General features: G+C 42.2%; 1 protein-coding gene across 6 annotated transcripts in view; it reads left to right on the top strand.

Moving 5' to 3' along the window:
* LOC119895716 (stAR-related lipid transfer protein 13-like) overlaps positions 1 to 23,937 on the top strand; it is a 55,798-nt gene that overhangs the window by 26,156 nt on the left and 5,705 nt on the right. For 2 of the 6 annotated variants that reach the window (XM_038708992.1, XM_038708994.1), the window contains 7 exons: positions 16,370 to 16,441; positions 17,537 to 17,618; positions 19,237 to 19,300; positions 20,393 to 21,711; positions 22,149 to 22,319; positions 22,972 to 23,131; positions 23,317 to 23,515. In XM_038708992.1, the coding sequence (XP_038564920.1) occupies positions 16,370 to 16,441; positions 17,537 to 17,618; positions 19,237 to 19,300; positions 20,393 to 21,711; positions 22,149 to 22,319; positions 22,972 to 23,131; positions 23,317 to 23,515 (2,067 nt within the window). Of the gene's footprint in view, positions 1 to 1,292; positions 1,678 to 7,060; positions 7,739 to 13,777; positions 14,865 to 14,954; positions 15,119 to 16,369; positions 16,442 to 17,536; positions 17,619 to 19,236; positions 19,301 to 20,392; positions 21,712 to 22,148; positions 22,320 to 22,971; positions 23,132 to 23,316; positions 23,516 to 23,937 lie in introns of those variants that run through there. The other 4 variants (XM_038708997.1, XM_038708993.1, XM_038708998.1 and 1 more) reach the window with 4 other exon arrangements.

The following is a 23,937-nucleotide window of genomic DNA, read 5'->3' on the forward strand; positions in this document are numbered from 1 at the left end:
CGGGTCTCTCCTCAGCTATTCTGTCATTGGACACCAGGCCTTGGCAGGGCAATGCAGGGAAAGTAAGGCCTTAACAGCCTTCCCCTCCAACACGTGTGCTGCTGTACGTTTGATGGGGAACCAGTCCAACTGCAGAAATCACATTTTGGGTGAAGACTAAAATGCTCATCCCCAAGCGATTATTCATAGCCCCATTTATGTCAGTCAAGCATACAAGAAAAGTGGGATTCGGTGTCCAGATAAGTGGAGGATTCTGCTGACTACTTGGGATGTCAAGTGTATTTCGACAGGTCAAAATGGTGAATCAGGTCTCTACTTAGGGATCCATGCTGACCTGGAACTCAACACTACAGACAGGACTTCCGATGGTGTCAGGCAGACGGCAGCTGAAGAGCGTCCTGGCCGGTCTGACTGCTCTGTCTGGCATTCCTGGGATAACACAGAAGTAGCTTAGAGCTTAGAATGAAATTCCCAAAACTCTTGACCTGACAGAGGGGGTTGAATGTGTCTCACAAAGATAGACACCTCAGACAGTTGATGTTTGTGCACTTTCACTTTAGGTTCAAAGGCTGACTGGAGCATGTATGCTGTTGAGTTCACTCCTCTTTATCTCAGTTAGTCAAACATATATTCACTCATATTGTGATGCAATCACCAATTTGTGCACTTATAGGAAAAACTCACTGAAGCACATGCAAAATGTACCCTGGATTCCTTTGTCCATTTTGTTTTTGTTATCCCTGTGGATATCTGGCAACATAGACAACATTAACATCCCAGAACGAGACTGACAATTAAGCTAAAATTCCAAATATTCACTGTATCCAGCTTCTCAAATATGACAATTTGCTGCTTTCTGGCAGGCTCTCTGAGACTTTTTAAAAACGTATAATACAGGGTATTTGTCATGATTAGGTTAAGAATTTGTTTGAAAATGTTATTGACCAGAGATGCTAAAGAAAGCTTTTCTTAGCAACACAACTTGCAATTTGTGTGTGTGTTTGTGTGGCATGACTTTGTGTTATTAGTGTGTATCAACGGGATTGAAAGAGATCCTTGTTTGAGTGAGTGAGTGTGTTTGGGTTGTGGAGAACATGTAGGCTTGGTGTGTGTGTGGGGGGCGTTAGAGAGACTTACACATGGGGAGGGGGGAAAACCACCCCTCACATCTGGCTCGCCTTGTCAGAGATCCAGGCTCACATGCTGAAGTTATGCTGAAACATTGCTGTACCTTCTACACCAGCTACTGTAGATGAGTCAGGCAGGGGGGCTGAGGAGGTCAGAAATGCTGAATGAATTCAATCACATTGTCTTTAGTGGGTCCAAATCCTGCGAATAGGACCTCGTCCGCCTCCGCTGGTGCAGGAAGGTGACGCAGCGCGAGAGGAGCTTTATCAGGTGAAGCGGTGACGACCATTGCGGCAGCCAGACTCGGCAGCCTGGGAGCGCGTCCCAGCCGGGGCTGCTCGCAGTGGAATAAAGGGATTGAGGAATAACTGGTGGAGACGGAGCGCTGGTTTTAAGTCAGGGAATATGCGTCCGGCTGCACCGCAATGACAACCCAGCGAAGGTCTGCCAAGCTGCAGCTGCGGCGGTCAATCAGCGAGCAGCTGCGGGACTCTACATCCAAGGCTTGGGATCTGCTTTGGAGGAATGTCCGGGAGAGACGGCTGGCAGGTCAGAGAGCCAAAACCAATGGAAGTGAAACTTACATTAATATACGGAATATACTCATTTTGACTGAGTCTGTCAAATGATCTATTAGGCTACATAAAGACAGCCTGAGACGTGAACTGCTGCCTTAACCCACCCAGTTTGTTTTAAAAAATTAAACAGTCTAGGCTATATCTTGGTCTGAATATTTTCCATTTGCTTGTCACTGTTGTAGGACATTACTGTTGGTCGCACTTCAAGGAATATAAACCATTTTAAACAACTCTGCTGAATAATAGGCCATTAGAATGGAAGACAAAAGTTTAACTGCATATTGCTTAATGTGTTATGCCTGACGCGTCACGCGCTGCGCGCTCCCTGATATTTTGGGAAGGTCATTGTCAAATATAGTGCTCCTAACAGCGCAGGCATGTGCTGTGGACAGGAGTCCTGCCGGGGGCTTGAGATGCCAATCGCTCACCATTTGCAGTTCCAATCTGTAGAATTGTTTATTTTGCTTATTTTATTTTCGAGAGAGCGACGGCGATCCTATATTTGGGATATCAGATTTCATACATATCTGCATGGAGTCAAAGATTCCATGTACGCGCCAATGCAGCAAGTTTGGAGGGTCAGTCGGTGTGCTCTATTTACAGTGGCCTGGATGCGCAGAGTTTATGTGCCTCTCGCTCTCTCAACTGTGCGTCGGAGAGGGAGGAAAGTGAGGGAAGGGGAGGAAAGAGAGTCTGTCTCCTCGGTTTAATGTAATTACCGAGATGTCTGCCTCTTAAGCAAATTACACGATGAACATTCCCACATTCACATCCACAAATCACCACAGGCAACGCTATCGGTCAAAGCCTCTGTGTGCATGTCAGGCGTATTCAAATGCATAGCAGTGATAAATCGTATGTGTGACCAGCAAACGGCCACTTAGGCATTGTTAAAGATCGTTTTCACTATTGCATGATGGGTAATTACTAATTATGATGACTATTGCTTCAGTGATGCCTCCTGCACAATTAATTAGGGCAGTCAAATGGAGCACCAGAGAACACCTGCTCCCCCAGTAATCCTCTTTCACCTAATTTCTCACCCTCTCTCCTGTCCCCTAGAGCCCCAAACGCCCCTCAAACTCACAGCCCCTCCTCCACCGACCCTCCCTCACCCATTGCTTAACCCATCAGCTCACAAGGCACACAGTTCACATCTGTCTGGATCAGATTTTGAGATGGGGGAATTCTTAAAATGTGCACATCTGGCCTCTCCGTTATGCTAGCATTCAGCAGTGCATTTTCCACTATGTGGAAGCAATGGCACATTGCATAAGGAAGTCCATGCTGGGAGTTGGTCAAATGTGTTAAATTTAAACAGTGTAATGGATTTGTCAGGGACCGTTTTTTTTTTTCTTATTTTATTTTGATGTCCCTGCAGTTTATGTAGTTGTAGTAATGTACTTTAAAATGAACAAAAATGAACACAGTTACATTGAGAAAGACAAGATCAAATATTGTAGGACAAACGCACATAAAGCAGAACACTTATGCGCAAACATATTAATTTTCAGATGCAGTTCAGATATCACAAATATCATCAAGTCGCATAGAAAAAGGCACATTTGCAACTGTAATCATCAAACTAGATGGATGCATTAATCAGCAAATGGACAGAACAGCATCCTGGAGCTGAAACTGACTGAATGTTAAAATTAATTTGATTGTGTTTATGCTTCTATTCAGTCATCTGTATGTTTGTGTGTGTGTGTGTGTGTGTGTGTGTGTGTGTGAAAAGAGTAGAGAGTACATAATAGCACCTGGATTTAGCTGTAATCCCCCAGATTTTTTAGGTTAGCGGTGGGGGTCAGAGCTCCCCTTTGCGCCAGGGATTTGTGGCTCTTGGTCGCCTCGGTGGGAGTGTTGGGGGGGCTGTTAGAATATGTGAATGCAGATAAATGAGTTGACACAAATCTAAACCTTTACCTTGACTGATCTCTTTCAAACTGGTCATCATTCTTACTGTATCATTTTGCCACCTCACCCACCTGGAGCTGTCTTTCGCTGCTATACTGAAAATACTCAGCTAGCTAAAACTGATTCTATAGATTCTTGTTAGTGGCCCTTAATGCATTTGAAGACACATTTGGCAGCCTCTTCTTTGTGCTTCTTTCATAGATAATCTCAAGGCTGTATCAACAAACTGGAAATCTTATTTAGCTGTGTTAACAAGCAAGTCTTCCTATACAGCTTCGGGATCGGCAAGATTAAGAGAAGTACATTCATGATTTCACAGTTGTCCCATTGCAGATATTTTTTTAAATCTATTTTGAGCCCACGTGCAGTCGTAGATGCGTAGGAATGGGGTCCCTTGGCTGTAAGCTGGGGAATGCCTTGACTGTGGAGCTCAAACTGGTTAAACCAGTGTCCCCCTGTAATCACTTAAAACCTCCTAAGGGGCTTTTTATAATGAGACCTGCAGATTTTTCCTCATTTACATTATTTTCTCTCTTGATATTACCACTATCACTCCTACTCTTGTGTATCAAGAAACAATATCTATTTAGTATCGCAAATATTTTTAGAGACTTCACAAAAGAGATGATTAGATTATTAGTATCAGATAGTATTAGATTATTAGATTTTATATTAGATTATTAGATTATTAGTATTAGTTAATATTAGATTATTAGATTTTATATTAGATAATTAGAATTAGTATTAGAAGTATTTGAGGCACTTCTATTTAGACCTAAACATATTCTCCAAGCGCTATGCAAGTTTAATTGTGAATGGCACAATGACATAGATATGGCGACCTGTCCAGGGTGTACCCCACCTTTTGCCCGATGTTAGCTGGGATAAGCGGTTGACGACGAGTGGATGGATGGACAATGACATGTTGAAAATTGGCAGATGTATCAGTGCAGAAAAGAACTGATGAGCGTTGGGGAATTTGTATTTAGGGTTAATGTTTATATTTGTTATCCTGAACTAGAGGCAAAGGTTTGGGCCTTGATGTTAGATCGTGACATTAATGATCAGAACTTGGACATGGTCTTAACAACATCCAAACATTGGAGCTTCACAAAACAGGACTATTGTATTTACTTTTCTTTATATTATCCAGCTGTTTGTTGTCATGCCCCTTGCATATTTGATCATCTGTACTGCCACACAACTGTTTCTGGTTTTCCGGTCTCCTCTTTAGTTTGCCTGTTTAGTTTCTGTCCTGTCTTGGCCTGCTGTAACCGAGACAAAGCGATGGATATTATTTTACTGACCACTTACTACAGCCCTGCCCTCTGCCAATCCATTTACACACATCTATTTAGCTCACTATCACGTTACTGAGTCAGCCTGCTTGTGCCCTGCATCAGTTGGAAGGTTTGCTCAGTGCGCTGCATAGTGTTTTGAGTGTGTTTTCTTTTTGTCAGTTCATCTAGACTGACATGAAAAGTCATTAAACAAAGTCAGTCCATACTTCCCATTGTGCAGTGTGCAAGTGAAATTGTGAGAATTTGTCTACCAGAGTTCCTCAAGAGGGCAGTCTAATCAAATCAAATCACAGATGTTTTATTTCACAACTTCACTGACTTTATTTGGCTGAGCATTAACATATGGAGTATGTGGTTAATGCACATTTAAGGGATCTCAGACTGTTCACTCGCACCTCTCTGACAGAGTATGACCTGTAGACTAAAAACCTCTGCTGTTCAGTAATACCCCTCTGCTGTGAGATCAGGTATGTGTGTGTGACAGCTGACCTGAAATTGACTTTGCTGTGACCTACTTTTCATGTGCACCACTCTTGACTCCCTGCCTGTTTCCTCCCTAAAATGAATTAAAATGACCCCCTATATCCTCTAGTCCTGGCAGTTCACTACTCTGCCAAACTAGGTCAAAGTATGAACTTTCCTCCTCCATCTGTGAATTTACTTACGCCAACTCTGTTACATATGGCAACATTCAATCATACAGTTCAGACATTAGCATTGCTTACTGCAACAGCTTAACAACAGATTTATTGTGATCAAGATGCCCGAGCAGGGAATGTGGGTGGTGTATATGTTCTGGATCAGTCAGTGGTGGAAAGTAACTACGTTCATTTATTCAAGTACTGTACTTGAGTGCAATTTCTATTTCCATTTTATGCTACTTTACGCTACGGGAATATATTTTTACTCCACCACATTTATTTGACATCTATAGTTATTGTTACTTTTTGGATTAAGATTTCACATAAAACAACATGTTGTGGTTCCCAATCTTTTTGACTTGTGACCTCATTCAAAATAAGTGTCTGGCTCTATCGTGATTCAGATGTCTATGAGTTGTTTGTTCCCCCAAAGAGACATTTCCCTTCAAGCTTGTCACATGATTTTGTTTTATTTCACTGTTTGAGGCCCAAGGTATTAAAAGTATCCAATATTTCATAAAAAAATAAAACATATTAAAGAAAAGTCCAAAAAATAAACTTAAATTTGTATAGCAGAGCTTTGTTTTTTCTGCCCAATCATCTCACGACCCCCTCAGATTTATATTGTGACTCTTTGAAGGGGCCTGACCCATAGATTGGGAATCACTGGAGTGAACTATCTTTACTGTAAAGTTTAAATTATCTCCACCCTGACCAACTGCAACAGTAAAGCGCTGCTTACACACTGATGCATCAATATTAACAATCTAATAATGTCATATATAATAATGTATCAGTCACAAGGGACATTTTCTGCAGGACGGATACTTTTACTTTTGATACGTACGTACATTTTGATTTTAATACTGAACTTTTGGATGCAGAACTTGTAATGGGATTTTTCTACGTTGTGATATTGGTACTTTAACTTAAATAATGGATTTGAGTACTTCTTCGACCAGTGGGATCAATTCTGTTAAATGTCATGCGGTATAAACTTGATAGTGTGGATTTAGTGTGGAACTTTTCTCAATGGCATTACAATCCTGCTCAACTTTGGTAACAATAGGTTTGCTCCTGTATGCATTCCTCAGTGCAGTATCACACACCCACACACTCTCTATTGTTCTGGTCTTTCTCATTTCACATTGGCGCATGGCCGCTGGGATAGTGTTTTTTTTCCAGGCCTATCCCCGCTCTCATCACATCTTCCATCCCAGATATGCTCTTCTTACACACACACATTCACACACTCACATGCACATTTGCCTAAGGCATGTACCAAATTGTGACTCTGGCACAGCATCAGGAAGCAGGGCAGTGTTCCCCAAGCTGTCATGCCATTGGCTGCTGGTCATGTTACGAAAGGAAAGACCTTGTGGAAGCAAGTTTGTGATTCCTCCTCGGCTGAGAAGTCAGCATGTGTGTGTGTGTGTGTGTGTGTGTGTTTGTGGGCAGAACAAGGTGGTGTGATGTGTTTGTTTGACTGTGATGAGTTGAAGGGAGGAGGCCGGCGTGTGGGGAGCTGATTCGGCTTCCAGTGAGGACATGTTAGAGGCAGGAATTCAGAAGGAGGGCTCACGCAGGAACTCATCAGGGCGAGTAGGAGGAAGACTTGTAGGTTAGTGAGGATTAGATCATTGTGTTATGGAGGCTACGGACAACAGTATGACCGTTATGGATGATGTGGATGCTGTAGTTGATATGGACAGTGTGGCAACCTCAGAGACAGCAAACGACAGTCCATACTGTGAGGACAATGCAAACGGAATGGAAACTGACGAAAAAGAGGATGTTACTGGTGGTGTAGTTATCGGAAAATTTACCCACCCTACGAATGAAGCTGTCACTGACAGTGTGGACAATGCGAAGGACGATGTAGAAAGTGCTGACATCTTCAGAACTGGGGACAGTGCATACAGTGCTGATCTCATAGACAGTAGGAATATGGAAATTGATGACATTGTGGGCGGTATGGATCATAGTGCCAAGGAAGACAGTAATGACTGCGAGAGTGACAGTGAAAGCACCAATGAGGGGACTTGCCTGGAGGCCATGACGCCGTACGGGCAGGACTATTACCTGAGGCTGGGCGGCACCCCTAGACGGCGCTCAGCCCTGCGCCTCTCACGCATCATTGCCCGCCAGCAGCTGCTACGGAGGTTGTCACAAGGTAGAAATACAGAGATATGGCTAAGTTGGCAATGAGTCCTTCAGTTATTGTTAGCAATATTAGATTTGTGACTGATTTTACAGTGTCTGTGATCTGAATTTGACCTGATTAGTTCAATGTTCTCTCAAAAAAATCACATTGCTTGTATTTTTTTCCTCCAGATTTGCTGTTTTTACAAGAGGAAGGTGGAAGATGAATACATTTGACACTGTCATTTTAGTATTTAAGACCGAACTAGGGCAATTTCCCTGTAGTTTTCTTTTTTCCTGTCGATGTGCTCAAGGAACCCTTCATCTGTTCGAGAGAGAGCTGGTAACAGATTCAAACTATTTAAGCTTTGATAAGGAAGGCGTGTCAGTTTTAAAACACAGAAAGGAAGATTCTAATAGCCGCCTTTTCACATAATTGAGGAATTTTTCAATATTTGACCAAAAAGGAATTGATCCGACTTTTAGAAGTAACCAGCCTATTTTCTGTTGCATCATGCTTTTTAGGGATGCTTACATGTTGTCAATACTCCTACGTCTTTCTGGTTTTAATCAGATAGATATAGGGAGCCATTTCTTCCTCCAAAGATGTCTTTCATAAATCTGAAAGAAGTCATAACAAACCCTAAAGGACCGTAGTGTTATTGTTTTTGTCTGTAGCCCCCTCCCCGCCCACCTCGTCAGCTTTGTATTCTATGGTTACTTCCTCAACTTCCTGTCACATGACTTACGTTTCCCGGGTAGTAAACAGAACATCCCGGTGTTCAGAAAGAGGCCTTGGGCTACTCCACTGGCTATTCTTATGTGTGATGAGTTACATTCGATGAGTTACTCTCCTGTGTATTCCGAGGATTTTCCAGGTGCGATGTTGGTTGGGTTAAAAAGAGATTAGATAGTGTGTTTGTGTTATGTTTTTGTTCTGATTTACTGTACCATGGCACATGGCTCTGGTCTTATGAAGGAGAAGAAACGTGTCAAGTCTAGTGTTAGGTTTTTTTTTATTGCCTGTTGATATATGTACCTCTGCAAGCCAAACCTTGTATGAAGCATCGAAAAAAACTGCCATGTGAAAGATGACAGCTGTGGCATCAGGCGAGGAATGTACAGTACTGTAGACGGAGAAGCAAGTTTATGCCTGTGCTGATTTTGGGTGATGGTATGACTTATTTAACTTTTACTCTTTGACTCTTGCACTAAAACACACATTTCTCCTGTTATATCTTCTTCTGTCTTCAATCATACTCTCTCTCTCTGTCTTCCTCGCACACACTCCCCAGTCGCATACCATTTCTCAGCAGCTGGTAGGCTGTTCGACAGACTTGAATACAAAAGAACTCAGTGACCTAACCAAACCCACATCTGAAAGTTCTCAAAAGCAGTAGTTTGATTCATATCTCAAAGTACACCCACCCTCCTGCCATTTAGATTTATATATGCACTTGGCCTATATACAGACAATTGGCTAAAAGAAATACATTATTATAATAACATTGGATCAAATTACTATGTTTAACACTATTGCAGTATTACACTCTACACTACCTCCTTAGCACCAATTGGCAAATGGATAAAGTTAGTAATTAACTGGTGAACATAGCCGAACATTTAGCAGGAAAAAAGACAGATTTTTTACTCCAGAGTTGGTGGAGACTAAAAACAGAGCTAAAAGAAGAGCAAATGTCTGACTCATGCTCATCAGGTGGCCAGAAACATGATTGCAAATAAATGCTAATGTTGATCTGTCTCTGATGGAAAAAGACAGCTGTTTGTTTGTTTGTTTGTTATCAACTTAAAAGGTGATATGTCAGTCCTGTGTTCACAGCTTGTTTCCACTGCCCCAAGCTGGCCAACAAAATCAGTAATTGTAAAGTTAAAGGAAAAACCCACACAGAAACTTCGTCCCAAAAGCATACTAAATACTAAATCCAAGCAGCTTTTCCGTACACAGTTTGTTCACACAGGAGAATATACTCAAAACAGTATGCATACTAAAAATACCCTGCTTAGTGGACACTGTTCTCCCACAATGCAAGGCACAAAGGAAATGGTGGGGCTGCTCACTGCTGGAGAAAATTAAAACAAAGTCTGAGTGGTGGTTAAAACAGCTTTGTTAACACCCCCACAAAACATCCAAGGTTATGATGTCTGTTTGTGAAGTTGGCAGTGACATTTAATTGATATCTGCCTAATTTTTGTGTAATGATCTGTCAGTATAAAGTTAAGTATGTTGATTTTTTATAAAGTAACTGTAAGTCTCTGAACTCTACTGGAGGGATGAAGACCATTTTTCATTAAGATATATTTCTCATTTGGCAATTTGATGATAGTAGAGAGTGCTGTCTAACACCTCTGTCCAAAGTATCTCATTAGCTTTCCGTTGGGTTCTTATCTGGTGACTATGAAGGCCCGCATTATTTTCATATACAAACATTCAGTGACCCTGAATTCGCTGTCGTCACCCATCTGTATTTTCTTTAAAGTACTCAAGAAAGCCTGAGATTCTAGAGCAACTCTCATTAAGTGCATCTGTCAGAGTAAAAGTGAACTATCACTCATTGTTACACTCACAACAACTACTGTTGCTCTGCCAAACCATGAGGCTGTACCAACGGCCAATCCAAGCTGAGCTCTAAACTATATACATGCAGCCAGCCGATAATAAATGTTTAATCACTAAATGGCAAAATGGGTAAGATGCAGCACATACATCCCGTTCATATGATCATAGCCTGAATCCATTTAATAATTTGACAGAGATTTTAATGGATTGCTGTGACACACTGCTTTAACCCCCTCTGCTGGGGAAGAAGTGCCATAACCAAATACACAACTTGATCACCTTCAGTCTTCTTTTCTCATTCTATCCCACCATAAGCTCAGTGCTATTAATAATTTCTTCTTATAATTATATATTATAATTTCTAACTTTCTTTTTCTTTTTTGAGAAATCTGTTTATTGATGTTTTCAGCTTAAACGTGTCACAATCACATATTATCATCACACATATTGTCAGTATATCCTCCACTCTCTCCCACCACACCCCAAACTCCAAGATCCTCTAGAATAAATCTAGTATAAATACAGATTAGAAAATAAGAAGTTATACACGGCAAGTTCAAAACAAACGAACAAAAAACAAGTAAACAGCTTCAACATTGTTCACCAAATATACATAATCTCGTCCTACAATTAATATAAGTTATATATGATAATAATAATATAAGTTCCTGACCCAAGTCAAGAGGTATCCCAGTTGGTTACACTGGTTACATAATCAAAGTAAATCAGAAAAGGCATCCAAACACCCATCAACTTATCCTTGTTAACTCTCAAGGTGAATTTCATCTTCTCCAACTGAAGATGAAACATAATATCCCTGATCCATCTTACATGGGATGGGGGATTCGAGGTCTTCTAGTTTCTTCCAGTATGAGACGTTGAGCCAATAAGCTAAGCAAGGCCACCATATTTTACATATTTAATGGTCAGTCACGATCTTCAAGTCTTACGCCAAAAATAGCAATTAAAGGACGTGGGTCAGTAGCTGTACTGAAATCTTCGCTCAAAGATTTGAATGTTGCTAGCCAAAATGTATGTGGAGCAATGGTGTGTCCAAAATACCGTCTGTACAAAATGCCTAATCTGTAAATAATGGTAGAAAGAATGGTTTTGCCTCTTGATTGAATGATGCGACTACCCTATCGAGGTATAAGTTTTTAATGACTTGAATTAAAATCCCATGCCATGCCCGAAAAGACCGATTTAATTTGGCTATTGCGAATAGGTCATTTTCATGTAATAGGTGTCTTTAAGGAGACTTTTTGCAGACCAAATTGTTTCCTAAATGTACATATTCTGATTGTCAGTCAGCGATGCACAGGAGGCTCTGCGCCGGGGCCTGCACTGATTTCATGCCAGTGTTGAATCTGTTTTACACTACATTCCTGGGGACTGGACATCATCGCAAATGAACCATAGGGGACGGGACAGACATATTCCTCTTTAACGTCCCTCCCTCCCTCCCTCCGTCCCTTCCTTCCTCCCTCTCTCCCATCACTCCTCTGCCTTCTTTGCTATTTTTTTTTCTTTGTGACCTTTAAACACAAAGGACTAAGTGCTTTAGCGTATGTGGGAATATGGCTGCTTTCCAGGCATCCTGTGTGTGTATGTGTGTGTATGCCGTTTTGTAGGAGGACTATGACTTCTCAATTCTTGCCTATACTCCTTTGCAAACTATAAGTTATCTATTCTCTGTCCCTTATCAGTGCTGTTTATCTCTTCTATTTATCAAATTACTTTTGAGTGAAAGGACCCTTTTAAATAAACAGCATTTAAAGAAGCATTAGCTTTATTAAATTAACCAAATAAAGTCTTGTATTGGTCTGTCCAGCTAAGTCCCACTGACATGTTCAGTCCAGGAACTTCCTGTTGCTGTTCTTAGCTCACATGCTGCTCTGGGCGCCTGGGAAATTCAGAACAGGAAATTATGTCATACAAGCACTTCAGGGTCTTTGAGTATGAGGCAGACACAATGCTGAGGAAAAAAGGCTGTCAGAAAGTCAAGGTTACTGGCAGTGGATAAAAGGGAGGAAATGAAAGGTAGAAGAAAGAAAGGCAAAGGCACACTTTCATAGAAAATGCTGTGAGGACATCGGGGTGCTTGTATTATGTGTATTATGTAACATAGCTGGCACCCTTGTTATGTAAGGAATCACCTTACAGTCCCATTGTCCCACACATGGAAGCCCATATTCACACACCCACACTGACATACACATACCATCTGTCTACCTTCCCTGCTGCTGTTCAAGGGGCTTGCTGCCTGTTGTCATATATTCTCCACAGCAGGAATGCAGCAACATGGAATAGGCAGAGGCAAAAGCACGGTAGGCAGCTTGGATTAGCTCCATCTGACTGTGTGCGTTTGTGTGTTTTGTGGCCCACTAATAACATGTTTGTGCACTAATTAATCTCTTGATTAAATTCTGCACCGATGAATAGCAGTGCTTTGTTGCCACGCTGACAGGAGCTTTGTCACTTGGCACCTTTGTGCACAAACACAGAGACGCATTGCCAATTACAGAGGGACAAACACTGTACTCTGTTTTGTAAAAAACAAACAAAAACAAAATAACTATATCTTCAAAACTAGAAAAAAGTCAATGTAAATGCAATTTCTAAACTGAGGGTTTTTAAGTTCTTGAAGCATTCTGATAGCGGTCAATTGATTAGTAATAGGATGTGTTTGTAAGTATACTTCAATATATTGGAACTAAATCAGTATTTTTTTTATTTTCATTGTATTTGTATTGTATGTTTCATTGTTTAGGCAGGATACTGCAGCACAATAAGAGGCAGCAGCATGTACTTTGTGTTTTACTCCCGCAGCTCAAATATCATTGGAGAAGGTTATGTGTTTGTCATATTTATTTTGTAAAACCAGTTTGGTGAAATGGACAATGGTTTTGAAAACTCACAACAAGTTCATATGAAAAAATTCTGATTTTGACTCTGAAATTGATATACACGTCAAATCATCATCCTTATATTCAATTACACCAGTTTTTGGGTCACAAATATAGTATATATATTTTTTGTAATATGTAAAGGGCTCAGTAATTTCCTGTAGTTTTTAGCCAAAGTTACTCAAACAGGAGTAAATGATGCATTTATTGACCATTTTTAAAATTTGGTTTGCTAGTGAGTATTTATGACACCACAACGCTGTATGTGGGATTGACTCACAGTAAACATCAGTGCCCATGTTTATTGTAGTGACAGAACGTGTCAACCTGTGTGGCTCATTGATGTGTTTTAATTTGAAAACGATGGACGTCTGCGGCACAGAGAAATAATCAAGCTTTAGATACACAAACAATACTTGTTCAATTCTTTGATTCTTCATCTGCATCTCCTGTAAAAAACAAATCTGGTTTCTACAAAAGGATTCGATAATCTTTCAAATCTCACATTCAGTGGTGTAGTATGTCTTCCTCCCTGTGGTTTTCCCACAGGGTCTGTCCATCTCAGCTGCCCTCCCCTTCCCAGCTGTCTGCCTGTCTCATCCTTTTTGCATTCTCTGACTCACTGGGGGTAACATCTGGACTGCGCTAAATATGTGAGCTATGTGTGTGTGTATTGTATGAGTATGCGTACACAATAGACCCCCCCAAACATTGTTCTCGTCTGCAGTGTTGTACAGTAAAGCAAAAGAAAGAGGCAGAGGTCAGAGTCTCCTTGCTAGGTTCCGCTGACATGTGGAATTAGCGTCTACCAGTCGTCAGGCTGTGACCTCAGGGGCTGGCTATTGCGAACGCCAGCTGGAATTAGCCATTTCCTCTAAAGACGTGATGGGGCAACAGCAGCTCTGGTAGTGACAAAGAAGATGTGGAGCTGGTGGCATTGACCAGCTTCTTGTAGGAGCAAAGAAGGATGAAGAGGTTTCAGTGAAAGAAGCAAAGAGGAAGAAAGGATGAAGAGGTTTCAGTGAAAGAAGCAAAGAAGAAGAAAGCATGAAGAGGTTTCCGTGAAAGAAGCAAAGAAGAAGAAAGGATGAAGAGGTTTCAGTGAAAGAAGCAACGAGGACAGTGGATGAAGGAAAATGTGTGAGGAGTATTTTTGTTTGGAGAAAGACTGTGAGGGGACAAGGCAAGTTTAAGAGCAGGAAATATGCAGAGAGTATTGAGGAAAAAATGTAAACAAAATTGAATTATACATAGAGAAAAAATGACAGTTGTGTGGAATATATTGAAAGAAATGTACACACGAATGAGCAAGGCAAGAAACTTAAACAAGAGTGAGGAGAAGGAAGGAGTCTAGTGCAGCGTAAGACAGTGAGAGCTGTAAAAATAGAGAGATATTGAATGTGGATCCTAACAAAGCAGAAAGTGCGAGAGAGGAGGTTGAGGAGAAAATTAGAGGGAAGAGAAAACCTGCATGGGGCATACTAGAAGAGGGAGGCAGAGCTGTAAACAGAAGGGTTGGATAGGCAGCGAGGAAGAAAGTACAGAATAGTTGGCACTTGTTGGAAAGCTGGGTAGCAGCGAATGGATGTGCCTTGGGATGGAGAGGAAACTTCAGCCTGAGCAAAGGAAAGAGAAATAGAAGCATGTCATCACCTGCACCATGAGGGCTTCAAGTAAGTTTTCAGCTCTCTGTTTCCTCAGATTTCCTCAGATTTCTCACAGGCTCACGCTGGTGAAATGCTTCTCACTGGAGTTTCTCTGTCTGTCTATTTTCAGAGTGTTACAAAACATATTTTTCATGATCTGCCCTCGTGTTGCTTCATATGTGATTTAGAGGGACGAGTTATGCTGAGAATGTTGGGAGAGGGATGTAATTGCTGGATTGCGGTGAAAGGATCGTTTCCTCTGACCGTTCACATCTCTGATGGTAAAGATGGAGGCTTTTTATTGCCCTGCTGAACTTTGTCCCCTGTGTTTCTGCGGTGCCTCTCCCATTCACTGCCAGCACCTCTAAGTGAGGGTGAATGAGACAAGTGAGCGTGAATGAGTGGGGTTTTGAAAGAAGTATGAGACACGAGCAGCGGCTGCAGACTGATGCTGAAATAAGGTGGCCGTTGGTTTGTTTTTTAATGAAAGTGGCATTACTGTATTATATTTAATAACTGTGTGTGGACGTTCATATTATTTTGAACTATAAAAGTCCTCATTTAGCCATTTCTTCTGTTCTTATTTTGTCCTGTGGGTTATCTCCTGCTGCAAGCTCTCCCACCTCTCCTGTTGTAAATGGGTCACTTTGTATATCTTTTATATGTGTATATTTATATCTTTTAAACTGAGAATTCATTTCTATAGAAGTACATGTACTTATGTGATCACTGGAACCTAGATCATTTAAATGTTTTTGTCAGCACAAAACTCTGCAGAGCAGTTTAATCAGTTTCTGCTCATAAAGAAAATGTACACACACACACACACACACACACACACACACACACACACACACACACACACACACACACTCATTTCAGAGCTACCAGTTTAGCAGTGTGAGCAATACATATGCTGATGGAAAAAGTAGTAAAACAAATGCCTGTAAAATGTCTTGTGGTGCTGGCGGCAGCAACTAATGGGGTGTGGTGCCATGTGTAAGGCCTGTTAAATACATGCATTAACGGCTTAAATCTGACTGCTGGTTATCTGAGTGGATGTACAGGATATGTAATGTTATACTGTGTAAACTTTTTCCTTTGTCCTGTCAAGATAGTGTAAGTCCCTCACTGGCTCACTTCCAGCTTTTCCAATCTCACCATTCCAATGAATTCCCAGAGGAAAAATGTAATTCTGTGAGATATTTGCTGAAAAGGTTGGGATAGGGATAACAGAAAATTACAATGTTAGGCTCCTAATTTATCTGTATATTTTTAGCAAGCAAATAATAAACACATCCAGTTAGGTATATAAAAGAAAGATCAGTCCGCTGGAATTCTCAGAATGAAATCTAATAATAATAATAATAAAATGATGCCATATTAGGGCCCATTTCAACCCTGTTTTATTTGTTCTGTTTTCAGGGTTGTCTTACAGTTTCAGAGGGTAAACCATAAATGCCAAAAACTCCCTATGATCAGTTTTTTGATGTGTATACTCAACATGCCTCTGCCTTTTTTTGGCTTTACAGAGATTGAGGCCAAGGAGGCTTGTGATTGGCTTAGAGCAGCAGGATTTCCACAGTACGCCCAGCTCTATGAAGGTAACACACACACACACACACACACACACACACACACACACACACACACACACACACACACACACACACACACACACACACACACACACACACACACACACGTGCGCACGCGCGAGTAGCCAGCATTTACCAAGCTGCCTTTTTTTCACACAAAGTGCCCCCTTCAAAGCTCTCCTTTTGTTTATTCCTGCTTCTGGTTTTCTCTCTCTGACTCTCTCTCTCTCTGTCTTATTTTTTCCATCATGTCCGTTTCTCTCTCTTTTCCTGCCATCTCTCCATCTTCATATCCCTGAGTTCTGGGCTGCGTTCTATTTCCAGACTTCAGTTCCTGTCCAGGGGGAGGGGTCATGGGAAAGGCCTTGTTATCACTGCTGGGACTCGCACAGCTTTTCTTTCTCTCTTCTTCCTTCCACCTTTCTCCTTCTTCCCTGAAGCCCACCACATTTTCTTCCAGTCTCCCCACCGTTAAAGCCAGCATGTTCTTGCTGTCTCTTTCTTTCGTCTTTCCTCCTTCCTTTCTCCCGTCTTGCCCTCCTTCCACCTTTTTGTAAAAACCTACAGGCATTCGTTCATGTGATGATCATCTGGTCTCATACAGTTGAGGCACAAACAGGAAATGGCCCCAGTAATCTCAGAAGTAGCTCTTAAAATCCAGTGACCAGCAATCCCCACACACACACACACACACACACACACACACACACACACACACACACACACACACACCAACACACTGCGTTTCTCTGAGAGCTGCTGTGAGCTCCAGTAATGTCGGGTTATGGATGCTGGCCTCAGAGACTTTGCGGCTGCTCCCGGGCACACATGATGCCTGCAGTATGCCACCACACACAGAGAATCACAAAAATAAAAGGCTTGAGTCATTTTGGCGTTGGCATTGTGTGGAATTATTTTGGGGTTTGAAAATGTGTATGTGTGTTTTGTAAGCTTCAGACTCAAATGACAGGTGTTGACAGCAGTTTTGCCACACTTCGCCATCGGTTGCCCTGCGGAGAAAACCGCTCTGTCTCCTGTCAGTCACTAACTACCAAAACTCATTCTCTCTTTTTATTCTTTTTTTCTGACTCTCTCATACAGATTCCCTGTTTCCAATTGATATTTCCTCAGTGAAAAGGGACCACGACTTTTTGGACCGGGATCTGGTGGAGCCTCTATGTCGGTAAGGACACTTGCACAAACACACATATGCACACTGTACACATATACACTCACTCATGCGTGTACACATTTAACACCAGTGAAATCACACATTCCTTTTCTCGCGTGCCCCCGCTTCTGTAGTCTGACTTGTCCCTGCAGTCTGGTGGTAACCGCTAATCACTAGATGCCTGACCTCGACCCCTAATGAAGTCCCCATCCCTGTCTCTCACCCAAACACCCATGCTTTGATCTGGTCACCTCCCCTCCCCTCTGCCACACTCTGATCTCCCATTCAAGATGCAGAGACCCTCAGGGGGCAAAACAGGGGGGCTGAGGGTAATGGGGAAAGAGTGAGGGGATGCCAGTATATTTTACCAGCTAGCTTTGAATGTGTGTTTTAAGTCCCTTTCCACACCTCTATGATCTTTCCTTTTTCACATCTCCCCCTCTTCACTTCTCATTGAAGTTTTCACCAGCATACTTTCCCCCCCCTTATCTTTTTCTCTCCTCTCTATTCACTTGTGCCTCTCCAGTGTCTATGGTTGAAGAGGGTGTGGTAATTATAGCATTAGTGATTCTTCACAGCTATATTGCAAGACAGTACACCCTGAGAGCTGTCTCAGGAGCTGTAAAACACACTCATAATGAGCTCTCCCTTGTTCATGCATCACTCTTTACATTGTTTCTTTCCAGTACAGTTTAAATTTTAGATTATATACTTGTGCTTGCAAGAATACAAAGTGTATGAAGCCTAGAATTCTAGATCTGTATGAATAGACTAACAAAACTCAAAGCTAGAAAGAATTGTTTGTACCATCCTGCAGCAGAAATACAGGGTGTGGAGACGCCAGTGGCTCCTTCTGTATATTTTTAAACTTGAATGTTTACTGAAAGACAGTTGATATGACAGCTGCTTCTTCCTATTGGTATTTTTCTGGTTTATACTGTAGCAACAAGCAATCCCTTGTCTGCCGGTTTGTATGAGAGGACAAAGAAAGTAAACAGTGGGCAAAGGAGGATTTCTCACTGTGCTATTCAAATAACAGAGGTCACAAGCCCCAAAACATATTTTTAATGATCCCATCTTGAAAGGCACCAACACAGACACCACTGTCCCAGCCAGACGCTGTTCATGTCCCCTGAGAAGGCGGGGAGAAAGTGGGTGCAGACTACACAGAGATTTTTTGGTTAGGAGGTTGCCCCCAGCTCTCCAGAGTACGGGATTGGAAGGGGGTGGGGATGGGTGACAGTCAGATGAACGGAGGAGGGAGGGAAGTGGAGGGGAGGAGCTGGCTGTTTGGAGATGCACTCCTTGAGAGTAAGGATTAGTCCCAGTGGAGTGATGCCAGAGATGGAGAAGAGAGAAATCAGGGGATGAAAGGCAAAAAGAGGGAGGGGAATGGGATAGACAGAGTGTAATGAGAAGGATAGTGTCAGAAATTAAGATCAAAGAGGTAAATGAAGAGGCATGTCTGAGACTGACTGATCAGGCAAGGAAAGGAAGACAGTGACAGTGAGGAATGAGAGATGAGAGAGTGAAAGTGAGCACTAAGAGTGCACACAGTAACAGTTAGAACATATCCAAACTACCAACACTAGCACGTTTGAATGACTGTGTGTTCATGTGTGTGTTGCAGACGTCTAAATACTCTGAACAAGTGTGCCTCCATGAAACTGGATGTCAGCCACCCCAAGAAGAAAGTAAGATCATCCTTGTTTCAACTGCAAGACATCATCTTAACAAACTCTTTGTTGTTGTTTTGCTGTGTTTTGTCAGCCGTCATGAATGGACACATTTTCTGTATCAATATCTTTGTGGCAGATTTTAAAGTTTATTAATTGTTCATTAACAATTTATTGCCATGTAGGCTGTGTTCACACTGTGTTCCAGTTGGTTTAAAGGCTGGTGAAAAATCTGTCAATCTGGATCACATAAGAGAGTGACTGACTCCAAACCACAAATTGTGTTAAATGGACATTTTGACAGGTGTGGTTAATTATCCAACCAGCCCAGGGAGATCAACGTCTCCAAACAATTAACAATTCAAGGAGTACACAATGAAAAATCTATTAAATCTAAATATATAAAATTAAAATATTGCACATAAAAAGAAAATCTCCAGTGATATATATCACATTGTTCCATTAACAGCAACTGCGGACAGCTATCACCAAGAAGCTATAGCCAAAAGACATTTAAATTTACAAGAAATGTTCCATTTCATATTCTTGGTTCTGATCTCTTGGTGTCAGACTTTGAAATGCAAGGATATAAAAACTCTTCCTTTGGAAATTGGTTTGAACAACTGCACAGAGACCCTCTATAAAAGTGGACCTTGGTCTGCTTCCATGGGACCTCTGGTGCAGTTCATTAAACTAAAACAAAACAACAGTGTGATATGGATACATACGTATATGAATTCAAAAGCTAAACAAAACTAATTTAACCAATTTGTCTGTTGATCGAGGTAAACGTTTCCCCAGTTATGGCAGACACAATTACTTATTTTCCAGGTATTTCTGCATGAGCTCTAGAGAGAATGAAAACTTCAAGTTCAGTATAAGTTACTGTCACTATAATAAAATTTTTTTGATTTTACCATGTGAACATTTTGAACATTTACCATGTGACGCTGTGTTTAAAACACTTGATTGATTTGTAGTACTAGAAGTATTATAAAACAATCAATCATGATTCTTGCTGAGTCTACGCCAAAAGAACTATATGTGTGAGCACAAACTAAAAGGGAATCTAGTAACTAATATCTAATGCATTCTTTTATCTTTCCATAGGGTGATGACTCTGATGAAGATGACCCGCTGGCTATCAGTAAAAGGTGGACATTCGAGTGGAGCAGCCGACGTTGGTCTCGCCTACAAGACTTCCTATTGGACGGCACCAATGAAAGCAGCCCGACAGGTCAGGGCGGGGTTCTGCACAGCACAGTGAGCAGTGAGAGTGTGCTGACTGATCTAAGCGAGCAGGAGATCACAGAAGTCTCCTCTTTGCACAGTGAGGACTCGGCCTCCGCCATGCCTGACTCTATATCTATGGCATCTCTCTCCGCTTCCTACCAATCACCCAGGGAACTCCCACACTACAACTCCCTGCCAATCAAGAGCAGCTGCCATGGGCAAGGAGGGCGGAGTAAAGCCAAAGAGTTCTTGCGTCGCATGGAATTAATGCGCACTTGGGGGCCCTCGACGAGGCGGAAAAGCTCAAATCGCAGGCCAGCGCTGGTAATAAGTGGGCCAGTGTTACAGGGGGAGGAGCCTCACGCTCTGCAGATGCTCCAGTGTACTCCCATTAGCCAATTAGAACACAGCCCTAAACACAACCACCAAACTGATGGTGACACTTCCCGTGTTTCCATTATAAATAATAATAAAGACCAATCCACGGTGAGTATGAGTCCCAGCAGTGAAACAGTAGTGCCCAGAGTGAAGGAGCCCGTGTGTACAAAACCCCGCATTGCTAGCAAGAGAAGCAGCATGTATCTGGAAGATATGGAGCTGCCTTCTCAGGGTAAGAGGACTGAAGGGCAAAGCCAGTTTGGCAGAAACCAGTTTCACTCGTATGAAAACCTCCTTGTTCATATCCCCAAAGACCATAAACCAGGCACCTTTCCAAAAGCTCTATCCATAGAGAGCCTGGCACCTTCCCCCGGTGACAGGAACAATGGCCCCCAAACAGGGGCCCAAACTTCTCCACCCAACAATGGCCTAGGTGAGCCTTGGTCTGGTAAACCTCTGTCCAAGCCCCCCTGTCCTGGAGCACCTCGAGGGAGCAGGGTGAGTGTTTATGACAACGTGCCTGGCTCCCACCTTTACGCCAGCACAGGAGACCTGCTGGACTTAGAGAAAGAAGACAATCTGTTCCCTCACCTAGATGACATCATCCAGCACGTCAGCGGTTTGCAGCAAATAGTGGACCACTGGAGCCGCAGTGTGCTGCCCGAGACTGAAACAGGGGAGGTGGAGGAGGAGAGGGAGGGTAGGACTACACCCAGTGAAGGCGAGAGAGATGGAGTCTCCTTAAACGACACTGATTCAACAGGGACCAGTCGGGAGAGGCGGGACTCTGGCGTTGGGGCCTCACTGACAAGACCACGGTGAGTAGCTGTTCAGACATTTAAAAGATCCATTGGGTTTTGTTTTTGTAGTTTTGGGCCTCATTTTTATTGGTTATTATAACATTTTACTCGCCAAAGTAATGACTAAGATCATGCCGACATCACTACAGTGAAATCAAAGACAAAAACAAGATAGGAAACAAGTGGTCAGACAGTCAGGCAGATTGTAAACAAGTTTACCTGATCATCAAAACCACTTTTTTGAAGGTAAAACCTAAAGTGAGGGCACACAAAATGTCAACAATAGTCATTGCAAAGGTAAACTGTGGTGTGGTAGGTCAAAGGTTAACCAGAAAGTTAGTCTAGAAACGTTCTTTAAATTTCTTTAAATTGACCTGGCAAGGCCTTTACATTGACTCAATTACTAACTAACTCTGTGTCTCTCATTCTTTACTGGTGTTTTCTACCCATCCCAGTCTTCGGTGGCCCAGTTTCCGAACTTCTGATCATCTCAACCAGCCGGCATCTTCACTGCAGATCGGGAGCCAATCAGCGGGCCAGCTCAGCCTGCTGCAGAAGTTCTCTTTGCTTCGCCTCACCGCCATCATGGAGAAATACTCAATGTCCAATAAACATGGCTGGACATGGTGGGTGTACACTCTACCACATGCATGTGGATCATATCACGTCTTTGTGCGTATGTTTCTCACCTCTTCTCTGCAGTGTGGCTATTTGCTAATATTCTATGCATTAATTCTTAATTCAGGGAATTTACAAGATGTGATGTCAAACAGTTAGACATCACTTTTGCTCATTTTTTCACTGAATTCTCCTATACAAAAATCTCTTTTACTCTTCTCTTCTTATTGCCTTATTATCTTTCATGCCAACTAAGGAAGATAAGCTCTGTTTGTGTGTGACAGTTTTTGAAATGGCCTCTGCTTCCTTCAACTTCTCTACATCAGAGCTGAAACAGCAGGACTATATGCACAATCAACATCTTCCCACATGTTTTAAAAACCATAACATCCACTTCACTTAGCAGCCAGTTACAATGGGTTCGTGCATGATTAGTTTATCAAAGGCATCAATGTCGCTCATAAACTGGCTTTAGATTCTCAGTCGCATGACCTGCAAGCACAAGCACGTCCTTGTGTTGTTAATGATCAGTCTTGTTCATTTTTATTGTCCCCAAGAGGGAAATTCTGTTGACCAGCAGAGGAAGAGATAGATAATGAAAGCAGAGGCCGCTCTTTCTCCCACACACTTCCCTAATTATTTTCTGTCTATCGCTCCCAGGTCTGTGCCCAAGTTTATGAAGCGCATGAAGGTGCCAGACTACAAAGAGAAGAGTGTGTTTGGTGTTCCCCTCATCATCCATGTCCAGCGCTGTGGTTTTCCGCTCCCTCTGTGTTTACAGCAGGCCCTCAGCCACCTCCGAACACACTGTCTGGACCAGGTTAGAGAGGAAAACAGCTTTTACAAGACTGAATTAGAGTCTGTTCATTTCCTCTCACTGTAGGGCTAAACTAGTTATTCACATTTCAAATATGAGACAGCTGACACAAAGCAAATAAGTGCCTTGTTTTTTGTTCCCATCTTCCCCATTGGCTTTGCCCGACTCTTCTTTCCTTCCTGTGGCAGGTGGGATTGTTCCGCAAGTCCGGCGTGAAGTCTCGTATTCAGGCTCTGAGGCAGCAGTGTGAGCTGTCCCCTGACTCTGTAAACTACGAGGACCAGTCAGCTTACGACGTGGCCGACATGGTCAAACAGTTCTTCAGAGACTTGCCAGAGCCTCTGCTAACAAGCAAGCTGGGGGAAACCTTCCTGCATATTTACCAGTGTAAGTTGCCTCGGAGCTATGAATGCTGCAACATGTTGGCGCAGCTGACGCCATATGCCTCAGAGGAAGTGACTGTAAAGTTTTTAATTGGTTAGCTGGCTTTAGTGGAAATTCAAGTTAGCAAACTGTGGGTCATTTGTTCGTTTGTTCAGAGTTTCAAATCATCACAGTTTTCCCAAGGTGCTCTGGCCAAGGAGATAATTTGAATATGGATTGGTGACAGCCAACCAGTAAAGTGATATTAAGCTCACAGGCTGACACCGTTAGCCAAATCTGACAGAAACAGTGTCCAATTTTAGCTACTTACCGGATGTATGATTTATGTGTATGTAATTTGCATATGTGCACGAAAAGACTACATCAAAGATTGGATGTTAGGAAGTGTGACCTATTTTTTGATCCGTTGTTGCTTCTTGCTCTTT

Source organism: Micropterus salmoides, unplaced genomic scaffold (genome assembly GCF_014851395.1).
Source record: "Micropterus salmoides isolate LMB-PRFRI ecotype aquatic unplaced genomic scaffold, ASM1485139v1 Ms_hic_scaffold_9, whole genome shotgun sequence".
Taxonomy (NCBI): Eukaryota; Metazoa; Chordata; class Actinopteri; order Centrarchiformes; family Centrarchidae; genus Micropterus; species Micropterus salmoides.